The sequence below is a fragment of the Diplotaxodon limnothrissa genome, linkage group LG9 (assembly GCF_057381915.1).
Source record: "Diplotaxodon limnothrissa isolate DT_005_m linkage group LG9, D_limnothrissa_male_GT1.1, whole genome shotgun sequence".
NCBI classification, from domain to species: Eukaryota; Metazoa; Chordata; class Actinopteri; order Cichliformes; family Cichlidae; genus Diplotaxodon; species Diplotaxodon limnothrissa.
The window spans coordinates 11,057,315-11,081,720 of NC_140604.1; the positions used below are offsets into that span (position 1 = coordinate 11,057,315).

At 39.8% G+C, this 24,406-nt stretch overlaps 2 protein-coding genes across 4 annotated transcripts; both read left to right on the forward strand.

Annotated features, from left to right (window-relative positions):
• Window positions 1–10,508: 10,508 nt before the first annotated feature.
• On the forward strand, window positions 10,509–19,374 carry LOC146625171 (leukocyte elastase inhibitor-like). Of its 2 annotated transcripts, XM_085362678.1 has the most exons (10): window positions 10,509–10,613; window positions 11,102–11,283; window positions 14,876–14,977; window positions 15,713–15,853; window positions 16,030–16,147; window positions 16,333–16,475; window positions 17,167–17,244; window positions 18,007–18,096; window positions 18,187–18,367; window positions 18,516–19,374. In XM_085362678.1, exons 2-10 carry the CDS (start codon window positions 11,107–11,109, stop codon window positions 18,740–18,742), a joined length of 1,257 nt encoding a protein of 418 aa, XP_085218804.1. In that variant the 5' UTR covers window positions 10,509–10,613; window positions 11,102–11,106; the 3' UTR covers window positions 18,743–19,374. The 2 variants fall into 2 exon arrangements, with proteins under 2 accessions (XP_085218804.1, XP_085218802.1); XM_085362676.1 differs by lacking the exon at window positions 14,876–14,977.
• Window positions 19,375–20,096: 722 nt separating this feature from the next.
• On the forward strand, window positions 20,097–23,802 carry pigm (phosphatidylinositol glycan anchor biosynthesis, class M). 2 transcript variants are annotated; one of them, XM_085362680.1, is made up of 8 exons: window positions 20,097–20,306; window positions 21,128–21,301; window positions 21,442–21,562; window positions 21,652–21,901; window positions 22,159–22,262; window positions 22,475–22,629; window positions 22,726–22,827; window positions 23,635–23,802. In XM_085362680.1, the coding sequence occupies exons 1-8, from the start codon at window positions 20,136–20,138 to the stop codon at window positions 23,800–23,802; spliced, it is 1,245 nt and encodes a 414-aa protein (XP_085218806.1). In that variant the 5' UTR covers window positions 20,097–20,135. The 2 variants fall into 2 exon arrangements, with proteins under 2 accessions (XP_085218806.1, XP_085218805.1); XM_085362679.1 differs by having other exon boundaries at window positions 20,136–20,306; window positions 21,442–21,568.
• The last annotated feature ends 604 nt before the right edge of the window (window positions 23,803–24,406 follow it).

Consider the following 24,406-nt stretch of genomic DNA (forward strand, 5'->3'; position numbering starts at 1 on the left):
GCTTTCTACAGCCGAGCAGAGCAGGCGGGCTTAAACGTTTTGAATTGGTAAGCTGGAGAAATGAACCTCTAGAGAGTGAAATACCATTTAAACTGGTATTTTTCACGAAGTACTATTTTGCTTTTGTTGTCGTAAAGGACGGAGTGAAAACGAAGGGTTTACTGAGAAATGCCAGAATCTCAGGTTAAAGCTCACAAAACTATTTTGACAACCACCAAACAGCTAAAACAGTAAATGAGAGCAGGTAAACGGATTCCTCACAAAGGCAACGCGGACCCGACGCATCAGAATCAGTGAGATGGGGCTTTCTCACCCGATGGCGCATACGCGGACACGCCGTCAGTGCTGAAAGCCGACAGCTCACTGATTCTGATGCGCCGGGTCCACACTTTGTGTTTACGTCTTTGGGATTTTTTTGCACTAGATTCTGGTGCTGCAGGTTTTGTCTCTCTCCAACCAAAATTGACTGAACCAGCAGCAAAAGAAGATCAAAACTAAGCTTCACATTTGATAAACATCGTCATTAATTCCCTCTTACTTTTGCTATTTTGCTTTCACCATGATAAAAATCACACTTCCTGCACAGCTTTCTCTCTCAGTGTACTGCAAGAACAGTTTCCCATCCTAAATCTATTTTCTGCATTATTTGTTCGCTTATTACGCACAAGTCATGTAGAGTGCGTCAGCCACTGGTTTTGTTTTCCCCAAAAATGACCTCCAACAAGAAAGCCTAATTTCTGCTGTTTAATAGCAAAGAAACTCATTTTTAAAATTATGCCAAATTATGCCAAATTGCAAAATGCTGTGTCTTTAATAAAACCTCTGTAACTTTGCTCTGCTTCACTTCAGCAGCATCAGGTAATGTTCATATGTTGATTTGTTCTGTTGCAGAATATTTTTAGGGCAGTTATCTGCTATAAAAAGCCAGGCCTGGAAAATCTCCTTCATGTTTTTCTGTGTTTTATCCTCAGTTACTTTGACACAAAGACATCTGCTGTGATGCTCACACCTCTGATGAAGTCTCACAAGTGTCAGTACTGATAAATGATCAGAATTATAATATTTTGGACTGTCTGAGGCAAAATTGAATCGAATCGGGACCTTGCGACTCATAATCGAATGGATTATAGAAATCCGTGACGATACCCAGCCCTAGTGAGGAGCCTAGGCCGGACAGAAGTGGATGTAGCTGTGGGTAATCAGAAAAGATGAAAAGAACGATTGATAACGTAAGTTAAGGCCTGATCCATCTGAAATTCATAGCCAGTGCTCTGACATGGAGCCATCAACCTCTGAATGGTGAAAAAGCACAGTGTATCCAGAAAACACATAATATGCCGCAATAAATGCACTGCCCAAATGTCCCCTCTCCTCAATGCCTTTCAGCGGCAGGCAGCAGCAAACAAGTCGATGATGATTAAGTTTAACATTGTCTCAAATACTGCCAAAGCACTTTAAGCACAAGCACTTATTCAGTAACGTCTTTCTTGTAGAACTGGGCTCCAAATAAAGAACTTTGTGTTGACAAGATTGTTATTTAATCATTTACAAATCAATATTGTCTGTATGGACACCACGACAGGCACCAACCACCTTGAGGCCGCAGCTCAGTGAAGCAGCTTCGGCAATGGCAAAGTCCAATAATGAAAAACTACTCGGGTTCAGCTCAGGGAGGCCATTCCTCCCAATCACGCCCTTTCAGGTACTGTCGTTGCCCACATCAGCATTGAAGTCGGGCGGTGGAAGGAATACTTCGAGGACCTCCTTAATCCCACTTATGTGGAGGGAACAGAGTCTGGGGACGAGGGGGATGACCCACCAATCTACGGGGTCCATGGTTTGGCTGGAACGTTCTGTCAGGGTTGACGGAAACTCAGGTGCAGACTTAAGGAAAAGAGCAAGGAGAGTTTATTTCCATTTAAAAAAGCAAAACAAAAACAAAACTGATTGACTATATACAGAATGTGAGGGGAGTTCAGGGGTTCCACGGGGTAGGTGAGGGGAAATTCCACACATTCTCTCCAGTTCACTCCCAAGCTGCTCTTCGGCCACGCCACACACGCTCTGCTCCTGCCACACAAAACGCTCCTCTTCACTTCACTCACACTCGGGAAAACCAGGGACGAGAATCAAGGACCAAATTAAACCAGAGCCACTCTGTGCTATCTTTGATGTGGTCTAGAACCTGAATCTGCCCAACTCTAGACTCAAACTTAAACTTTTCATTACTGCTGGCCAGGCGAGCTATTTTGCTTTAGTGGGAAGACTCTTGCATGCGCAATGGGTAAAAGATATAATGTCCTGTATGGATTTAGAAAAAAATTTAATATACAGTTTGTGGGTCAAAAAACACATTTTATAAACTGTGGTCCCCTTTCCTGGGCTCCTTTAAGCTGAACACAGCTTCAACCGTCTGTTTGTTGTTAGTAACGCCGTTACTTGTAACGCTGTTATTCCCATCACTGTTCATATTTGACTAAAACCTTTTCTCTCTTAGTTCCTCGGATGCTACTGTCGCGGTCTGCGGAGGCAGACCATGCGGTGGTGTGTGTGGTGGACCCAGGTGCGAACACACGAGAGTAGACTCGAGTAAACTTAACTGAAAGCGAGCCTTTATTGTGGCTGGTGACAGGGAGTGCAGACAAGGCAGAAACGCAGTGACAAACTAAACTATGACTAAACTGGGAAAGTAAAACTAGGAAAAAACTATGAAGACACAGGAAACCATAACTATGAATACTAAGACTGGCTGTGACAACATGGAGGGTGGAACACAGACGACGCGACAATGACATTCAGAAAACAGAGGACTTAAATACACACATGAGGTGATCAGGGGAAGTGGAGACACATGAGGAAACAGCTGACTAGGATAAACAAAATGATGCACAGGCAAGAGTAAAACTAACCACATGAACACAGAACATAAGCCCCTTTTCAAAATAAAACAGGAAACATGCAGACTTAGACACGACAACACAACTTAACAGGCCTAACACGTATGACAGACTAGACAAGGAGCCAAACATAACCACAGAGACAAGACACATGAACCAGGGAAACTTAGTACAGGGGAGATGACATAACTAAGAAACAGGACTACACAGTAATCTAGAAATTAACTAGGTGCACTAAGCTAAGGCACAAAATAAATATAAAAGATACATAAACTCAACACTGGGTCGCTTGACCCAGGACCATGACAGCTGCTGGTCTCGTCTGTAGTTCCTGTGGTCCTTTTGCTCTTGCTGGTCTTGTTGGTGGTCTTACTGGTGCTCAGGAGAAGGAGGCAAACACAGCAGGCCCACATCCACAGCAGAGGTCAGTGCTCACCAGAACAAACAATATATTGGATGAAACAGCAGCTTTGTTTAGATCATGATGTCTAGAAGAATCTGCTTTGCTCTGTTTCAGTCATTCTAAAAACCTGCAATGAAGAAGATGACGTCAGTGACGAGGAGAGGATCTATATCAGGCCTGCCCAATCCCAGTCCTCGAGAGCTACTATCCTGCAGCTTTTAGATGCATCCCTACTCCAACACAGCTGAGTCAAATGGTTTGATCTCTTCAGCATGCCATCATGTTTGGCAAAGGCCTGATAACAAGCCATTCATTTGATTCGGGTGTGTGGGAACAAGGATGCATCTAAAAGCTGCAGGACGGTAGCTCTCGAGGACCGGGATTGGGCACCCCTGATCTATATGAATGTTGAGACACTGAACACCTACAGGAATTTTACCAAACAACCGGAAGGAGTGGAGGAAGAGGAAACAGAAGAGAAAGAGATAAAAATCCCATCAATAGAAGTGATTTTAGTCTAAATTGAGCTGTACCTATAGTGTACTTACATTTTTTTAAAGTGTAGAGTAAAATAATACATAAAGCAAAGTTGTTTTTATTGTGAAGCCTGAAAAAGATTTGTCTTTTTGATTATTAGTAAAAAAAAACAAAAAACTTCTTGGAGTATTTGGAAATTAATTGCACAATATAGCTGCTGCTATCCCTAATACAGTGACCTACAGCACACACCTGTATTTGTCATTCAGGCCACTCACCTGTCTGACTGTCACATACAGTCTCAGTCTTCCACATCATCATGCATCTTTAGCCAACTTAGCATGAGATGTTGCTCAGTATTAACCACATATTTCAACGGATATACACAAACAGATACACACAAGCCAGCGTGCATTATGGCACCTTTTAACCAATAGCTTCTGCTTTCCTGGCATCAAACCACCTCTTTTCTGTCTTTGAAAAATTCAAATTACTGCTTTTTGCTTCTTTGTAGTTTTCCCAAAATATGAGTAGATAAATAAGTTAACCCAGTTGAGTTATTACAAATCATGCTTATTTTAGCAGTCAGTGTAAATTATGTGTGCAGGAACAAGTGTTGGTTTTGACCATTTCTTTTTTTATATTAAAGAGAAGTGGAACAGGTGGCTTTGCAGCCTTAAGAAAATCTTCATTGATAAAAACACAAAGCTTAGCTGTAACACACTCACCTATGTATTTATTTCTATTATTGTAGTTATTTTGTCTGTGTCCCTGTACAGAAATATGAAAACCCTGTATGATTTTCACATTCCTTTTTGTTAACTAAAACATTCAAACAAAAATGTCAATTAGTTTTTAGGGAGCACAAAATATTCCAGCATGCAAAATGCTGTGAAAGAATTAACAACAAACCAATGAAATTCTACAATAACTGTAATATCGCTCAGGTAGCAGGTGAGGTATTTCAGAAAATCCAGCTGAGCATGCTGCAGCTATTATCCACCGCTAATACCTGCTGCTTACTGAATTTGACCAAGAAGCTATACTGCCCTCAAGTGGAAGAGAATGTAACTGTTAGGTCTACACTTATAGTGTCACGGTCCTGGGTCTCCTGACCCAGCGTTTTTAGTTCTTTGTGATTTTTGTATTATTGTACTTGTGTGATTTATTCTATGGTTTCTAGTTTCGATCCCTTGCCCTTCATGTTTCTCTGTGTCCCCTCTGTTCTGTGTAAGTCTGTGTCTGCATGTTTGAGTTCCCCTCTGTGTCTTTCGGTTCTTAGAGTCCTCTGCCTTATGGTTTATGTCTCTGTGTTTCTTAGTTGCTGTCTCCACTGTGTCAAGTTCGCGTCTCTGTGTGATCCTTCCTGTTTTACTTTGATGGTCCGCGTCTTATGTGAATGTGTCCTGCTTTCCTTGTCTCGTCAGTCCTGATTTCTCCCAGCTGTGCCCTCCTTCTGTGTCTCATTCCCCTCGTTACTTCCCAGTGTATTTTAACCCTGTGTTTCTCTGAGTCAGTGTCGCGTTGTCCCTCATGCTGTGTGGATTGCCCTGTGGCTCTCTGTGAGTTCTTAGTTTGTTGTTTCCCAGTTTAGTTTGTTTGTCCTACCAGCAAATAAAGCTGTGATTTTTGAGTTCATCCCCTGAGTCTGTGAGTCTTGCATTTTGGGTCCAACTCCTGCCTGCCGCACAGCGATTCATGACATATAGACCCTGCTAACTCAGACTTCTTCGTGTAAGTTCTGCACCCTGCTAATCATCTTGCACAATGACAATCATATTGATCCACAATTCTCCAACATTAACTGTTCTGCCTGTCACAATGCTACGCTCGCTCGGAGTACCAATCAGGTGAATTTGGATAATCTTCCATGGCAGCAGTGGTTGAGAAACACTGCTCTATAGACACAGACCCTCTGCATTTATTTTACTCAAACTTTCCTATATATTTTTTATACAATGCCATTTGTCTAGACCTCACTTGTGCTCATTTGAGGTCATGATAGAGTTGACGCATGCCTTACATTTATGGCTTTAAAATAACAGCTATGAAGCAGTGATGTGTCATGTTAGCTGCTTGACTGGTGGGAGCTCAAAGATGCAACAAAGAGAGGAGGAAAGTAATTGGAGATGTAAAATCTGAGAAGTGAAAAGATCGTGAATGTTTTGTTTCCTGCAGTTGTTCATAGTTTACTGATAAATGTACACTCTTCGTGGAAAATTTGAAAGTATCAGAGGTCTGATCTGAGTGCCTGAAACATTTGCACAGTGCAGCATGTTTTTGGGACAAGTCTTTGCTTTTGAGTAAGTTTGTCGTCATTTCACACTGACTGGTCTGCTGAGCTTATGTTTTACTATAGACTGAGACGTTGCTGTGCATCGGCTCATAGTGCCAAACTTTGCTAATTGGTACCTCAATCATTACTTGTGCTAATTTTAATTATTTGTTAATTGCTGTCCAGTATCTCTATAAAGTAAACAGTTTGATGATGTTTTGATTCTTCTTTTATACTTTTAATATACTGTATTTGTCTGATTTGTGACTGGCCATATCAAATAAAGATATGTTTGTGCTTAATCAAAATATTTGCAAATGAGATTTAAATGTCTCTATAAAGCAATAGAGACATTTAAACTGACTGATCTACTGATTCTTTACTTCCTTTTTTGTTAGCTAAACTATATTTCTCTAATGGACAGGTAAGGTAGAATGATTACAGGAAAAAAGTCAACATAACAAACCAGTGACCAATAACCTCTATTGGTTGGATGGTTTGTTTTAGCTCGGAGGCTCAATGACTCCAACAAACAGAGGCATGACAGTCACAATCTGGTGTCAGTCATCCTACTGTGAATTAGTTACTGACACATAATACCAGACCTCTACAAGCAGGAGGAGTAAGTTTTTCAGTGTCCTACAATACTGTGCCAAAGTCTGGAACCACTCTTCATTTTTCAGTATTTTGTTGATAAAATGGGAAGTACAGATTGTGTACAGCTCTATCAAGCTTGAATACCTTTATTCTTCAACACAGCCTGAAATCTCTTAGGCAGCTTTTTTATCATTTGTTTAAGTAGTCATCGGGAATATTTCCCCAGTATGAAGCAAAATGTGTTGCAAAATATTCTTGAAGGACATTCAAAGCTCTTCTTTGGATGTGAGGTAACTCTTCGGCCATATGGTTTGTTTTTGTTTTTTTTGTCCCCAACTTGTCCAGTTTGAACAAAGCAGCTCTTTTAGAATCACGTTTTTGTTGCAAAAAAACAAAACTGTTTAATTTCTTTGTTATCTTTGGCATTTTTCATAGATTCAACCAAAGAAACCGTGATAAATTGTGTTTTTATTTTTATTTTATTTTTTGTAAAAAGCTGCTACTGTCTAATAAAACAATTTAAAGCTGTTTCTTGTTCTGTGAATACACAACACTAGTTCATTCTCAATGCATGAATGATTCATAAGTCTGTGTTAACTAGCTTGATAAAAACAAACCAACAAACCTTGCAGTGAAGGTGATTTGTGTAATGGACTGAACATTTGACTACTTTGAGTTGGATTTGCGCCTCCTAGTGGTCAATTCAAAATCATGTTTTGGTAAATCAAGTTATTATGAGTGGAAGTAAAATTCCCCAAGTTAAGATTCAATTTGAAGCCACATTTTTTTTTTTTTTTTTTGGGAGGGGGTGTAAACCTGACTGACAGGTTCTCTTTTAGCATGCATTGTATACAGTGACAGTAATACAGTGTGCATTCATCTGTTGAGCTCTTCCTCTGTTGAAAATGCAATTCGAGCTAGATGGAAGAGTAAAACAAAAGAAGTCTCTGAGAACCACAACATGGAAAATGAATGCATGAGGCAAAGTGTGGGAACAAAGAAATAGTTTTCAGACAGATGAGGATGCAGGAATTTGGAAGTTTGAACTTTTTGTCAGGCATAAAAAAATAAATATAACAATAATTCTTCCATTGTTATTTCCATCCTGCAAAGTGAGTTATGTGGACAAAATCTATTAACACGATGAAACAATGAAACATATTTCTGAAGAGGGAAATAAAGGAAAGCATGATACCAGTCTGTGTAAGAGCAAATAGAAAAAAACAGAAAACAGCTTTCACATTTTCATCTGTGACATCCGTACAAATTCGTCCTCTTCATTTAAATTCAGCATATCTGTTACAATAAAAATAAAATATACACTTTTAAAAATTGCAGAAAAACATAACACAAAATGAAATCAGGACACTTTGACACTGTGCTTCCTGTTAATTACAACTTCTTTGCAGACTAATAAGAGGTTTATTCACCTGACACTAGTGCAGCTCCTAGAGGCAAAATATCAAGTATTTCAATCACAGCAAAGTACTCGATGGTAGTGTGTATGATCAGTGTTGGGGAGTAACGGAATATACGTACCGGTGTTACGTATTTAAAATACAAAATATGAGTAACTGTATTCCATTACAGTTCCCCGTTTAAAAAGGTGGCATTCAGAATAGAGTTACTTTGTTGAAATAAATGATTACACGGCGGTCTTTTCCTGTTTCATATGTTAGACAGTCCCCTCTCTATTTTTGGTAATTCCACACCAGAACAAAACACGCATTAAGAGGCTCTAATGCCTTTGTCTCAATCTCGCGGACCATGTTAGCTCTACTTGTGCCCACATAATGACGTGACGAAATATTTTTTAAAATTATTTAATATGAAGGCAATAGGCAGAGTGTTACAGGCATAGACCTAAAGAATGTAGCCTCATGGGCAGTGTAGCCCAGTTGTAAGTGCTATTAGGACTCGACTGTACACTGTGTTCGTGTACATTGCACATTGTTCTTTGCAGTAGGAAGAGTTCAGTCTTTGTGAGCTGCATGGATGACATGCTGCACAGGCTTCCTTTTATGGGCGTCTAGGTTAATGTTGGGTGATTCACATTAGCAACCACTGCATTATTATTTTTAGCCTTCATTCATTATACTGCAGGCTGTGGCGGTTGAACAGGTTAGTTGTGCTGCGCTGTGCACCCTTTGCATCTCTTCTTGGTTGTCATTGCTTGCCTTGAATCCAAAGAATCTCTCTTCTTATGTACCAGAAATTTGAATTTTGTTGCATAACTGTGTTTTAATGTAGTGTCACTTGTCCAAACTATTTCAGAGCCTACGATGCAAGTTCAGTTTAGCTTGAATAACTTTATGTGATCTGGATTTACCTAACCTAACATAGGCAATAAGGATCATTTTCCACTGAATGCTAAAACGAGGGTAGTGCAGTGGTTGATACTACAGGTCCTGGATTTGAATCTAGTCTGCATGCAGTTTGAATGCTCTCTCTGGGTACTCTGGCTTCTTCTGGTGGTCCAAAGACATGCATGGGGTTAGATTAACTGTTGATTCTAAATTTCCTGTAGGTGTGAATAGATGTCTGCCTTTATGTATTAGCCCTGTGACAGATTGGTGACTCATCCAGGGTGTGTCACAGCTGGGCTTCTGCGACTCTGGATTGAATAAGTGGGGAAAAAATGGATGGATAGAAGATAAAGCTACAATATTAGAACATATGAAGAGGTTAAATATACAACACAGACTGAAAGAAACACAGTTGCTACAGACAAATCACCAGTTTGTGAGTGTGTGAGAGGAAAAAGCACTGTGTGAATGTGTGAGCTCTTTAAGACTGGATAAGATCTGCTTTATGAATAAAGTATTGTTTATGTGAAGCAAGGAAAGAAAGCCAAAAAAAGAGAGAATAAGATATCTGATTGATTATTACTGAATATTTCATAAATGTTGTAAAGATTGTTTTAGTTTTTATTCTTTCACGTCCTACCTCAGTCTGAGAGAAAGTACAGAAAAACAGAATTCAAATAGTCAACATGCAAATTGGATGAAAGTGCAAATATAGATTGTAAGAAAATATAAAACAATGAAATTATGAAATTGTCTGCAACAAAAAAAAATAAATTATACATTAGAGAACTGAGAAATGTCTTGAGGCTATTGTAAGACTCTCCCACGCTGCACACAGATGTTTGAAGGATCTTTCAGGAATAGTGACACTATTTTCCAGACAACTGATTGTTCATTAGGTGGTATACCTGCTGATCCAGAATGAGTTACCATAGTGAAATACGCAGGCAATAAATCAACCACCTAAACCCAGGGTTAACCTTGAAGTTGCCTGGAAAAGACAAAATCCAGCTTCTTGCACAGGCCTCTGCTAGAGGTGGACAGATCACTCCAAATGTCCATAGTATTAAGAAAAATGCTGGTATTGGATTGATAGTTTGCTTCTGTCCTCTAAGTTCACTATGTTATCCACTGAGTTTTGTTAAAAGAATAAATGAATATTAACTAAATAAATATTATTATTGAATGAAGGAATACTGGCCTCATATCTACTTGGTATTGGATCGACACTAAAATTTGCAGTATCGCACAGCGCCAGCCTCTGAACTTTAGTCGTCAGTCCCTGCAAAACGTTTTCTCCTCGAGGTCGCATGCGCTGTACCTCACTGACTAAACCTCACTTTAAACTTGTACTTTAAAGTATTTTAACTGGAAAAAGGTTTCACCCCCTTGCATTGAAGGGGTACAATACAATACAAAATTGTATTGTATTGCACCTAAAACTCCCAGCAGGCGTTACCCCTGCTCCTGTACAGTAAGTGACGAAGTGGTTTTTCTCTGGAATTTTTCCATTCGGCTTCCGTACAGTGATGTTCGAGAACGCGGAAGTTCACGTGGGGCGTGCCGATTTGTAAATAAAAAGCGATGCTTCACGCAGAAGGCTTGCCATCACAGAAAGACTCCTGATCGCTTGAAGACCTCGACAAAAGTCCGCGTTGGTAAGTGACAGGCTGTGCACTATGGGACGCATTGTTTTTATCTGGTGTGCAGATGGTTGGTGTTACTTGAATGCAGCACAATAAATTTCAGATGACGTCAACCAGATATGTGGAAAAATCCAAGTTATATAGTCGCTCAGATTATGCAGTCCCTGTACTGAATTTAAATTCTGTGTAAAGAACTTTAATCATAGTAATGATCGATGATAGCAATATAAGATTTCTTCCCCCATGTGCACTCAAAAAAAGGGATGTTTATATGTGACTGACAAATGTGGAAGTTGAACTGTTGCTTGGTGTATTTGCAGTCTGCAGGTAAATCTGCATACACACCACCAAAGATGCACGTCATTCTAATTCCCGAAACAATAATCACATCTTTTCTGTTGTTGTGTTTTGGGGGTTTAGGTAAAGTGAACCATAATTCACTTAATTAATCCTACTTTAGTGCAATAATTAACACCTTTGCCCTCTCTTTTTTATACCAGAAACAATGGCATCTGCAACCCCTCTGTCCAAGGCAAACAGTGCCTTCTCTCTGACTTTGCTCAAAGAGCTGAGCAATAACGACAAGACGGGAAACATCTTTTTCTCCCCGTTCAGCATCTCTTCAGCCCTGGCTATGGTGATGCTGGGGGCCAGAGGCAACACAGCCACACAGATGTCAGAGGTACAGTCGTGCAGCTGCCTTTGTTGAAGATTGTATGCAGCTTGTTGAAGCTGGTTCAATTCTACCCTATGAAGCTTGTTAGCTTGCATTTTGTGATGTGTTTCATTGCTTTTCTGCTTTACGCACTTGTGGATTTCCCTCCAAACACCGTTAAAATCCATGGCTTCTGAAATGACCCCTTTCATTTACTTAAAGAGCTCTGAGAGGCCGTTTCAAGCAACGTTGAACATTAAAGCTCCATGATGATAGGGCGTCGAATTTGATCTTTTGAAAGCCGCCAAAGCTACTGTGTGACTCACCAAGCTCTGACTTTCAGTGTCAGGAAAAATGACAAAGATCTGTACTGTTCAGCCTTTATGAGGGTCAGCCCTGTGCTGCGTTACTCGGGGAACAGGATCCATAAAATGGAAGTGTAAGGGCAATAAAGCTTCAGGTAATCCGTACGGGTTATCAGTTCCCTTTGTGCAGCGGGCATGCCCATTTGTCTGGCTGCCTGGATTTCATAAGCAGGCACTTGTCCAAGCTGAGGCACTAAATGGAAACGGCTGGAAGAATATTTGACGCAGTCTATGAAGAAGTAATACACTACCCTAACTAAGACATATCAGGCACTGAAGCACATTTGTGGAAACATAAAATGCATTTGAACTTGCATTGTTTATAGAAATTAGAGCTATGCTTTTAGCACCTTATGGAGAAGAAGGCTCACGCTGTGGAGCATGCCCTGCATTTCAAAGGTCTTTAGACATGAGATTGACAATCAGTGTATTGTTAGAGTAAAAATTAAATAAGAGATACTGAGGGATTTTAAAGAACTGCCCATCTGGTTAAATAAACAGCAGAGAGGCCTTATATTCAGCAGGAGTAGCTGGTATGGAAGTTAACATTCACTAAGAAGATTGTGACAAAAGGATTCCTGAAGTCAAGCCACACCCAGCTAAGTCAAGCTAGTGGGTGTGGGAGAGAGAGGGCCTCCACGTGTATCTGGTCATTTGAAATGATAATGCTCTGAAAGATAATGGATTTATTAGAGAGTACCTTGAACGAAAAGTTTGAAGAAATTCCTTGAAAACGATCACAGCAGTTGACATAGAAAAGCAAGATTAATGCAAGCTGTCTCTTTTCTTGTGTAGCTGTAGGTAAACAGCTACTTTTCACACAGATGTGGCTTCTGCAACTGAGCTGCACCAAGAGTCAAAGCAGGGAAGGAGCTAAAAGATAACTATCAAGGCTAATAAGAGTAGTAATTGAGATTTGATGCATAGTTAAACTTTCTGTGGGGTGTATTTATAAAAATAAAAAAAAAGCCTGCGGCAGAAGTTCAACTGGAAAAACAAAGTGCAATCACATTCTTCATTTTGTGAGTAAGTGTCAGTGACTGTACAATTGTTGGGCAATCGTTCGCTTGACAAATATTGCAGTCGATTGGAGTGAGTAAGAAACACACAGGAGCACTGACGTTTCCTGAATTTGCACACACTTGTCATTTATCTCCTCAACAAACAACATTAGTGCAATAATTCAGTCCTGTTTAGCAATGCACGTACGTGGGCGTGATTACTCAATCAGGGTGTAGCTAGAGACCACCCACAATTCTGAATCTATGAAATAAAATATGTTTTTGCCTCACACATACTGGAATATACTGGATAGGCTCCAGTCACCCCACCCCTGCAACCCTGTATTGGAAGAGAATGGATGAATGGAAGCATTTAAATAAGTTTAAATTATGACTGAATACAGTGACAAGCCACAACATTAAAACCAAGCCAAAACACTTCCATATCATCGACAAACGAACTCCATAAGACCTCTGAACGTGTCCTGTAGTAGGTGGTAGTTTTCAAAGAAGCATCCACATAAATGTCAGGATCCGAGATCTCCCAGCAGAACTTAAAGAACCAGTTAAGAACCATCCACATGATGGTGAAACCTCGTGAAACTGCACAGGCCAGACTGTGAGACACTCGTGACTCTTTCACTCGTTCAGTGGTTATCTTTACTGGGCCTCTCTTGGTAGGTTATTGAACTTTCGTAATTCTGTAAGAACATCAGGACAGAACTGTTTCTTAAGCCAAGTCACACCCAGTGAAGTCATGCTGGTGGGTGTGGGTGTATATGGGAGGGAAAGAACCTCCACCTTTATCCAGTCATTTGTAGTGATAACACTCTGAAACATAATGGATTTATTAGAGATTACGTGGAAGAAAAACTTTGAAGAATTCCCTCGAAGATTATCATGACAGATTATCATGATTATGATGACAGATGATATATCGGACATTAATCTGTGTTTTATGCCGCCTGTTTTCTTCGTCCAACACTGTTGCCTGACATTTCTTTTCTCTTGATAGATGTGATTGTGTTGAGATGATCTTGCCATACATAAGCCAGTGGCTTATGTATGGATACAAGGTGTCCTGTTTCACAGTCTAACTGGGCGGTTCCCAGTTTACTCTGTCTGTTAAATCGGTATTTATTCAAATCATTTCAATAATAAATACATATTTGAGGAACTTTAACTCACCTCAGACTGCTCTGGTCATTGGCTGACTAGTCTGTTATTTAACATAACAATATTCCTATAAACAAGTTGCTTTTTTTTTTTTTTTTTTTTTTTTGTTAGTTTGCACAGCAGCTAACTACAATCAGCCTTTCCAGAGCAGAGACACTTCCTGAGCTACAAGCACCCATGGTTAGGATTCATTGGTTCAAAACATGTGGCCAAATAACTTAAATTGGAGTTAATTATTGGTAAGAAACAAATCCATAACCAATTCTGTCATACATTTACGGAATGACGAGATGCCTGTTTAAATAATGATGTACCCCACAAAGTCATGCAGTAAATCCACTGCTGTCAAAAATGACTTATGTTAATAATCCAGATCTAACACAGTTGTTGTTTTTTGGCTTACATTATTTCTCTGCGAGTTGGTACAAGTAATTTTAAAAGAGCGACTTACTGTAAACGGTGTTTTCCCAAGCACAGTTTTATACACTACTGTGCTAAGTGCAACCAGACACGGCTGTTGGGTGTGATTACTCTGAGTCAGCTTGGCTCAGCTGTACCATCACAGAAAGATGAGCCTGGCTCAGAGGGGCATCTGGGGACCTACTGTAAGGACAGTTGGCTGCCTGTTACCTTATTTGAAAGACTGTATATTTTGCTGGTTTAATTTTAAGTAAGAGTTTATAACACAAAATAAAATGTTGTAATTACTTAAAATGATAATACTTTGATTCTGGCTAAAATGTTTTGGTTCTCAAAAAATTCCTCTGTAGAGGAAATATTCTTTATGCTTAAAGCAAATGAATGCAGGGAAGTTATGGTCATACTGTTTATAATTGTTTCTATTGTTTGTTTTGTTTTTTCAACTGAGGGGTTTGTCACAACTGTGTAAAAGTGTTTCATTGAACATTATCAGCGACTCATTAGAAGATTTCTTGTTCAGGTATCAGATTGAAGTCTACAACTCGGCCAACACATCAGTTTAAGGACAAGCTCATAAATTACTGTTTTGTTTTGTTTTTTAAAAATGGAAAAACAAACGTTGAACGTAACGGTGAGCACTTGGAATCGCACTTCTAGGTTCTCTGCTTCACCAAGGCAGAGAAGCCTAAGCACGCACCGGCGGGACAGATGCACATGCAACAGCAGGCCCAGTCTGCGCTGCCGAATCTGAGGAAGGTGGTAACAAAGCAGCAATACAGGAATTGCACACTAACAAAAGGGGAAATATTACTAACAGCTGATCTAACAGTGCCGTGTGGTGAGGGGATCAATGGAAACAAAGATGTTAGAGCTTCACAGAGCATTTCACATCTGTGTTTGTACTCTGTTTTTGCTTTGCTGATGTCCTTTATGCTGCTGTCTTGAACTGTCGGGTAAAAGCAGCAGTGATATGTTTACTGAAGGTTTAATGTGTATGTGGCGAGTCCAACAGCTTCAAACCCCACAGCATTACATAATGCATATGAATATAGCCGTGTCCTTTTATGACCTCTTTCTGTGTGTTTTCTTTCTTTTTATCTCTTATTAGCAGATGCTGTAAATGTCACTTGAGCCTTCAAAGTTTGAACCTATGACAGCGCATCACTTTTTCCATTTCCTGTTTGTGTAATTCCAGAGAATCACTCTTGTATAAAGAGAGAAAACTCTGTTAACAAATTGAGCACCCAACATTACAGCCGTCTGTGACTTTAGCTGTGGATGTGCACCATGTAAAAACACACTCTACTTCGTTCTTATTAAGCAGTTGGACTTGAAGATGACCACATAAATGATAACACGGTGGTGGGATGGTGTGGGTCTTTATGTGCTGTAAATGCTTTGTGGAAAGGCTTCTCTAAGCTTGGGTCATGGCTTCTCTGAATCCAGTGCTTTTTTTTGTTTTGTTTTTTGAACAGTTGTCTGCTTTGTTCACAGTGCCTGAAAACGAAGGATTGTCAGGATGATGTCCACAGCAGCTTTGCGCAGTTGCTGAGTGTGCTCAACAAGTCAGATGCTCCATATTCTCTCAGCGTTGCCAACAGACTGTATGGGGAGCAGTCCTACCAGTTTGTTGAGGTGTGTGTGTGTCTCTGTTCGTGTGGCTTGTTTTTTTTTTCCTAAAGAATGAGAGAAATCTTTAAGCTGTGGAGGAAAGAATGAGGTAGTTGATTAGGCAGTAAAATCCCACAGAGCTAATAGGTTATTTTGTTTGGGTGTTCAGACTTTATAAGTGTGTCATTAACTGATTTCAGGATTTCTTGGGAAAAACCAAGAAGCATTACAATGCTGAGCTGGAGGCCGTGGACTTCATCAAAAGCTTCGATGCTGCCAGGCTCAACATCAACAGCTGGGTGGAGAAGACAACACAAGGTGGGTAACACACTAAACATGTCCACCTTCCACTGATATGAAGTTAGAAGTTGTAATGAAAAAACTTTTATAGTATTAGTGTGTTGGTTAGTAGTCCTGCAGAACTGTTCTTCTGTGAGATGTTAGTAGAGTATTTATTACATACGTCTGTGTCGCTGCTTCACACGTGTCAACGTATCCTTCAGGTAAAATTAAGGATTTGCTGGCTCAGGGTGTTTTGGACCCCATGACCAGGCTGGTGTTGGTCAATGCCATCTACTTTAAGGGCCTCTGGAACAAGCAGTTTAAGCAGGATCAAACACAAGATGCTCAGTTTCGAGTCAACAAGGTAATACAGCAGCTGCATGAATACTGCTGATTTTATTTTTTATATATAATATATCCTGACAGTGTTTGTGGTAAGGGTCTTTTTTTTTTCTTTCTTTTTTTTAAGATCACATGGTGTTCAGTCACATTCTTAGCGGCACCTCTCGATCAGATATTTCTGTTAGCTGTGATGAAACACAGTAAAAAACACATTAGACTTTGCTCAGAGTGATAAAAAGTCATTATGCTTCGACTGGCTGACAAAATCCTAGAACTGCATGAAGTGATGTTAAACCGTCTCATGACTTAAAGAGAGCAAATCTAACTCAAGAACAAGGCTTGTTATATCTCAGCCTTTCCAGCTGTTATTATTAACTTGCCAGCAAACAGTTGGAAATCTAGAAGAAGTGGGCTGGCAGTGGCAGTGGTTTGCTCTTCACCTGATGAGTGAAAGTCACACTCTCACTGCTGTTTGTATTTCTCGAGTAGCTCAACAAGCCTTAAAGAAACAACTATTTTTAACATTATTTATTTGCAAGCCAATGATTTAAAACTTCACTTTTTCTCCTCGAGCAGGTTCGCTTCTAACTGCGGTTGCTCTCATACACTTCTGTATACACTCAACACCAATTTCAGGTTGAACTAGTACACTCGTGACAAAGTAAAAGATTTCAGCTGGTGATGTTTCACATGTTATTTTTTTCATATTTCAGAATGACACTAAGCCAGTGAAGATGATGTACCAAAAGTCTAAGTTCCCTTTGACCTTCATCCATGAAGTCAACTGTCAGGTAATTTGCAGTAAATCAGTCAGTATGGCCGGCAACCCATCACCTGTTAACTTGGCAGCATTTAAAATAGTTTGATTTGAGAGAGTGTGTGTGATGTTGTCTGGTTGGCAGCTCAGGCTGTTTCAAAACCTTGGTGGGTTCAGCTTTAGTGGTTAAGTCATGTGGACTAATGCTCTCTGCATCATCATGGATGCTGGTTTGTGAACTGCACATACAAGATGGTTAATCGTTTTCCACTTCTCCTCAGTCCAAGGAAGGTAGAGAATAAAGTTGGATTTGCAGAAATGCAGGAATGAACTGTATTTACTGCCAACGTTGGTTTGAAGTCTTCCAGAGCCTGTGAACTTGTTTTTCTTGCAAAATCATGTCAGTTTTGTAACATAGTGCAATCTGACGAGCCAAAGATTGTCGCCAACATCAATTTGTTTGTTTGTTTTTACCCTTGACTCTTGTGCACAGGGATTTTAGTGCCTTTTGAAAAGTATTTAATGGTGTTGTTTTTTTGTTTTTGTTTTTTTTGTTTTTGTTTCTTTTTTCTTTTTAACACCACACTGTTGTAAGCTTAATGGTCTACAAGTTATTTTAGTGCTATGTTGCCCCTGTCCCAGCTTTCTGGATTTGTTTTTGTATAAGTTATTGTATTACACGGCATTGCATGTTAACATTTTTGGAAGCAGGTTATAATAAACTAAGATGATTAAGTCTAACAGTTGCATAGCCACTATTATATATTCACGCTAATGTTTGAAACCTGTGCGACAGATCATCGAGTTGCCTTACAAAGGGAATGAGCTCAGCATGGTCGTCTTTCTGCCCCAAAATATCGAGGACGGCACAACGGGTCTGGAGAAGGTATAACAAGCACACTTGGATAATGAAACCTATGAAATACATAAACAGTGGATGATTTTTTTTTTATTTTTATTTTTTCCCCATCTCTAGCTGGAGAAGGAGCTGACCTTTGAGAATTTTGTGGAGTGGACTAATCCCAATATGATGGATGAAATTGAGGTCACGGTGGGCCTGCCTCGATTCAAGCTAGAGGAGAATTACGACATGAAGACTGTCCTGGTCAGCATGGGCATGGTGGATGCCTTTGACATGCAAAAGAGTGACTTCTCTGGTATGAAGTATTCTTGGAACATGCCGCACAATAAAACGGGAGCCCAAAACATGAACGGACTGCTGCTGTTCTCTTAAATCACCGTAATTTCCATCACCTCCATATTCTACATAAATCAAATATGTTATTTTGCTTTGTTTTGTGACAGGCATGTCTCCTGCCAATGACCTGGTGCTGTCCAAAGTCGTGCACAAGGCTTTCGTGGAGGTCAACGAGGAGGGAACGGAGGCTGCCGCTGCCACCGCTGCTATCATGATGCTGCGCTGCGCCAGGATTCCAGCCAGATTCATCGCCGACCACCCCTTCCTCTTCTTCATCAGGCACAACCCTTCCTCGAGCATCCTCTTCGCTGGCCGATACAGTTCCCCCGTGTGAGCGCGTTTAGAGTGGTGTTTCTCAGCTGGAGGGAGGTTACAACATGACTGGTGTAAAATCGAATTTGGTGTTGTTGCTGAGAGCTCCTGCTCAAGAGTTTCATTATGCTAATCTCACCCTATGTTCCTGGCCTGTATATCAACACCACCAAGATGAGGAATTAAAAATGACGGTGTGTAATTTTTATAAAAAATTTCACCCCTTGTTTGTGTCTCTTCTCTGAATACTGTCATCTTGCACTGTTTAACCTAATTTGATCTTTTGATTTATGTCGTAATGCACGTATGGCCCTGTTTGCTGCAGTCATATACCCTATTTTATCTATCTTGAAGACTAGATTGTTATCATATGCCTTACACCTTAGGAAAAAGTTTACAATGTGCCTCTATTAACCTGCTGTACACCAGCTGCACCTTTTTTGGTTAAAAAAATGTGCTATGCATTTTATCTGAAAACATGCAATATCATACTTAGCTTAGCCAAAGATAATAATTTTAACAGTGTAATACATTTTATATGGAATTATAAAATGCATATAATAATTGGAGAATTTATAAAAACGTACATAAATGCTTGAACTGGCATTGAGTCCAGGTCATTTTTATGTATTCCTTGACTTACATGTGGAATAAAGTGTGTGGTTTGCAACTGCTCCATGTTTAAAATGCCTTTTACTCACATTTTCCTTTACCTGGTTCAGCCAAGTGTTATAGGATGGGGTTTCTAATGCTGTTTAACCATTTAATGTAGAATTTTTGGTATTACACTTGTCACCGTCAGTCACTCTAACATCATATTAGTCCTTTCAAATGTTTAGGGGGGGCATTTTGCCATTGTTTTGTTCCAGTAGGAAAAAAGGAGACTTAAAGCAGTTTCGAATTGGCCACTGGATTACTTTCTACACTTCTGTTAAAAAATAAAAAATATTACCTATGTAACCAACTGAAACAACAAAAGTTGTATCAGCCAAGCCTTGGGCAGTAACTTTCAATCCTCAAACAAGTTATTCATTTTGTTTAAATGCAATATAATACTTATCTTAACCAAAGAGAGTAATAATAATAATAACTGTTAAAAATAGCTTCATAATTTCCAATTTTAAATAGCAGTCCCACTCCAACACAGTAGGTGGTGCTATTGCATTAGCTGTGCTCACTGAAGCCCTTTGTAGAATTTATACGAAGAAGACAATTTTGCTAATGCCACTTCCGGATAACTTCCGTGTTGTCATATTTGAAATTGGGGCAATCAAATGGGATTAATACTCGCTAGTATTAATGTTTGATAAGTCCGTAAACTAAATAGAAAGGATATGGACGCGAAGTAACGTTAAACATAGAAAAATAGCCAACGTAGCTCTCAGTCCTACCTGCTAATCACTCCGTGGCTGGTGATGGAGAAGCTAATATCTAAACTCACTGAAAAGCATTTCCTTTTCACGGCTTCCTTCGTTATAAGACTGGCTTTGGTCGCTTATGGAGACTACCAGGACAGGACAATGGCGGTGAAGTACACTGACATTGACTACCATGTGTTCACAGATGCTGCGAGGTTCATTACTGAGGTAACAACTGTCTCAAAACTGAATGTCCTGCTGATATAACGCTGACAATGAAAAATAGTGAGAAGCACCAGTTGTATAAGGGTGGTAACATTACTTAATACTGAGCTAAATGGAGAATTTATGAACTAGGATTTACCTGGAATTGAAGCTGTTAGGTCACCAAACCAAAGCTTAGTATATTCAGTTCAATGCAGGTTTATTTTTATAACGTCAAATCGTAACAGGATTCCCCTCAATGTGGTATAAAGCGCAGTTATTCGGGAGAAAACAAACAACTCCCCAAAGCAAGCACTTGGAGACTGTGGGAAGAAAAAAATCCCGTTTGACAGGAAGAAGCCTCCGACAGAGCTAGGCTAGAGAGTAGCTCTATGGCACAAGATCGGTGGAAGGAGAAAAGAAAAATATTAAGACACACACACATCAACGAGAATGCCTGACTTTTAAGTGAAGTTCAGACAGTTTTGGACACCTGGATATTTAACACATGAAGTTAGTTGGAGTTGTATCAAATACAGCCAATTTATGGGGTTGTTGTTTAACTGCAGATGCAGAGAGTGAAACATAAAAATATATTATTTTTATGTTAGGATATTTTTTGTAGTGAGGTCCTTATTACATTTCTATGTTAACAAAATAAGCTATGTTTAAGATATGATATTTATTCTAGCACTTTAAGAATGGTGTATGAAACCGTCAACAGAAGACAAAATTTCTGTCAGGCTTTTGGATGAAATGGCTGTTTTAGCTGGTTATCATATATAACCCCTTTATTTAACCTAATATCACATTCAGCATTTTCATGTGGGGAATTCCTTTTACAGGGCGAGTCCCCATACAACAGGTCAACCTACCGTTACACTCCTCTGCTGGCCTGGCTTCTCACCCCAAACATCTATCTTAACATGGTTTTTGGAAAGATCCTCTTCATTGTATGCGATGTGCTGTCAGGACTGCTCATCTACAAAGTCCTCTGCCTGCGAGGTCTAAGAGCTGAGGTTTGTGACTGGCACTCTTTCATCATGTCTCTCTCTTTTTTTTTTTTTTAATTAGATGAGCTATGGGGGGGTATTTTTTTTCTTTTTCTTTTTTTTACAGATAAAAATACAAAAATACATTTTTGCTTGTTTATGTTCAGACTGCACGCTGTGTTTCTTCTTTGTGGCTTCTCAACCCGTTGCCCATGGGCGTGTCCAGCCGAGGGAATGCTGAGTCAATCCTGGCAGCTCTGGTGCTGGGGACTCTGCTCTGCATGGAACGCAGAGGTGTGGGTTAAATATATCAGCATTAATTTGATCATGTGTTTTCGCAGCTTCTGTGTTTATTGGCTCCTTTTGTTTTCTTCCAGCTCAGCGTCTGACCTGGGCAGCGCTGCTGTATGGTTTATCGGTTCATATGAAGATCTACCCTGTTACGTATGCTCTGCCCATTGCCCTGACCCTTCGCACAGCTGAAATCAGGGTAGATGAAGCCAAAAAGGTCTCAAGATTCAAGAAGCTTGTCGGCTTTTTTGTTGGTTTCTTCAACCAAGATCTGCTCCTATTTGCAAGTGTGGCTGGCGGAGTCTTCTTTACACTCACAGCACTCTTCTATTACATGTGAGATGGACACCACAAACCGTTTTCATGATTTAGAAATGACTGTTCTATTACTACAACTAATGCTATTGGAATTAGCATTAATGGTTAATATTCAGATGCCATAAAAATTACTTTGAAGATGATAAACTGTTGTTTAGGAATGACTTTCAACAATGCTAAGTACTGTTTTTGATTTGACTTAATGCTAGCCTCTTGTGACCCATTATTTGAACCAACACTCTTACTCACACGTGTGTCCTCTCGTACAAACGCAGGTATGGTTGGCAGTTTCTTTATGAGACCTATTTGTACCATCTGACCAGAAGGGACATCAGACACAACTTCTCTCCATACTTCTACATGCTCTACCTTACTGCAGGTATTTATCCATCCAACCATTCACGCCTGTATTGTGTAGCATGCGAAATGATGAAGTTTGAAGGCAATAAAATGCTTGTTAAATCTGATTTATAGGTGTGTTGAGTTATTTTCCTTTGTCTTTTGTGTTATACTGAGCAAACGTACAGCGGGAAATACAGCTTTATTTATTTATTTATTTTTTAAATGAGCACATTTCTTTCGGCCTTGCAGAGAGTACGTGGAGCCAGTGGCTAGGCTTGGCAGCATTCCTGCCGCAGTTTGCCCTGCTGTTGGTAACATCATGGATGTATTACAAAGACCTGGCCTTCTGCTGTTTCCTGCACACAGCCATTTTTGTTACCTTCAACAAAGTGTGCACTTCTCAGGTACATACCTAACATAATTTCACTTTGTTCCTCCTGTCCTAGACATAACACACAGACTTTACAAATTTAACAATGTTTCTTGTAATCCTTTCACAGTACTTCCTCTGGTACCTGTGCTTACTTCCTCTGGTCATCCCTAACCTGAGTCTGACAGTAAAACAAGGGCTGGGACTACTGCTCCTCTGGTTTGCTGGACAGGTAATTAAGTTAAGCACATTTAAAATTACAGTTAAATATGAATTCAGATATACATTTGTTAATGTAATCAGATTTCATACCATAGACTGAATCTATGGGCTCTCCATTCAAAATCCCAGACTAGTAGTTTAATATTCTAATTTTAGTGTTTTAAATTCTAATATTAGTGTTTTGTAGCCAGAAGTGACCATATTTGTACAAGAGGGAGGATTGTTACACTATTAGCTAACACCTTGGTTAGCAAGGTGCATTCATGGAGTGTACAGGTGCATTGCACAGACACAGATACCGTCTGACGAGTGCTTACACACTAGAAAAATACTACAGTTTTACTCACCACTTAGTGTCCCTTACCACTCACTACAATCAACTACACAGCAAGACAAAATTTTGGTTAGCTACAGCTTGACAACTAGCCACGGAAATAAAATTTTTAAGCCTCAGAACGGCTTGATAGGATGAGCCTTGTACAAATTCACCCACCTGTAGTTTTCACAAAGGGTAAAACTGTCTACAAGGATTTTTTTTGTGCCAGAATGAAAGCAGAAAACTGTGTTTCTGCCTTAAACTTGTGCGTTTTAATATGTAGCTCTAAGAGGATTGACTAATGTTTAGAGCTAGCCTCAAGTGGTCACTATTTTGTAGCACCTCCTAGTTGGCGGTGTTTTCAGAGCCCTAAAGTTTGTTTTCTTGATTGTGATCTTGATCATGCTGAGTTGAAAGTTATACGAGTGATAGGATACATAGAACTGAAGTCATCTGGCAATGTTTTTAAAATAAACTGTCATATTTTTCTCCCCTAAACAGGCCATCTGGTTGGGCCCAGCCTACTTCCTGGAGTTTGAAGGCTACAACACCTTCTTATGGATCTGGCTAGCCGGATTGCTCTTCCAGGTCGTCAACTGCTTTATTCTGATCCAGATTGTAACTCATTACAAACCAACAAAAACTCCACTGAGACTGAAAGCTGAATAAAACCCAAATGTATTCAAAGTGGAAGAAATTTTGTCTTTGAAACTTCAAAGGATGCTCTTTCAGATCATGCACTGTGGATCCATGTAGACCAAAGTTTAATCTCCCCAGACTTTAATTACTTTCTCTAATAATTTAAATCACTTTAGCAAAGAACACTACGTTTTCTGAGCGACAAAGGCTTAGGTGGATTTTCAGTTTTTCTGAGTTAAACCTTTGGATTATATGCTCACCACTGCCGGTCAAAACACTTAAATCCACAGTGTATGACACGTAGCAGAAACTGACTGTTGCCCAGGTTTTTTTGGATGGTAACTTTGAAGTCTGCTCCACCTGTGGCCAAGTCATTTGTCAAAAGTTTGCTGATGGGGCAAAACACCTGCTGCAGATCAGAGATCACAAACAGTCTTAATAAACAGCTCTGGGTCAAAGTATTTAACACACCCCTCGGGGATTTTTTTGTTTTTTCTGGGGTGGCATTTTGACCTCGTGGTGACGGAAAGCATTTTCTAACTCCAGAGGGAGAAATAATCCAATTGTATGCTGCTAGGAATCGAGAAGCCTTCAGTCTGAGTGTCTCACTTTCATGTTGACATTATTGTTGGTA

Coding starts and splice junctions, on each gene's coding strand:
- pigm (XM_085362679.1), top strand. CDS start 20,136: ATGGAGAAGCTAATATCTAAACTCACTGAAAAGCATTTCCTTTTCACG. Junction 22,263..22,474: donor CATGCTCTACCTTACTGCAG/GTATTTATCCAT, acceptor TCGGCCTTGCAG/AGAGTACGTGGAGCCAGTGG. Junction 22,828..23,634: donor TCCTCTGGTTTGCTGGACAG/GTAATTAAGTTA, acceptor TCCCCTAAACAG/GCCATCTGGTTGGGCCCAGC.
- LOC146625171 (XM_085362678.1), top strand. CDS start 11,107: ATGGCATCTGCAACCCCTCTGTCCAAGGCAAACAGTGCCTTCTCTCTG. Junction 15,854..16,029: donor AGTCCTACCAGTTTGTTGAG/GTGTGTGTGTGT, acceptor AACTGATTTCAG/GATTTCTTGGGAAAAACCAA. Junction 17,245..18,006: donor TCCATGAAGTCAACTGTCAG/GTAATTTGCAGT, acceptor CCTGTGCGACAG/ATCATCGAGTTGCCTTACAA.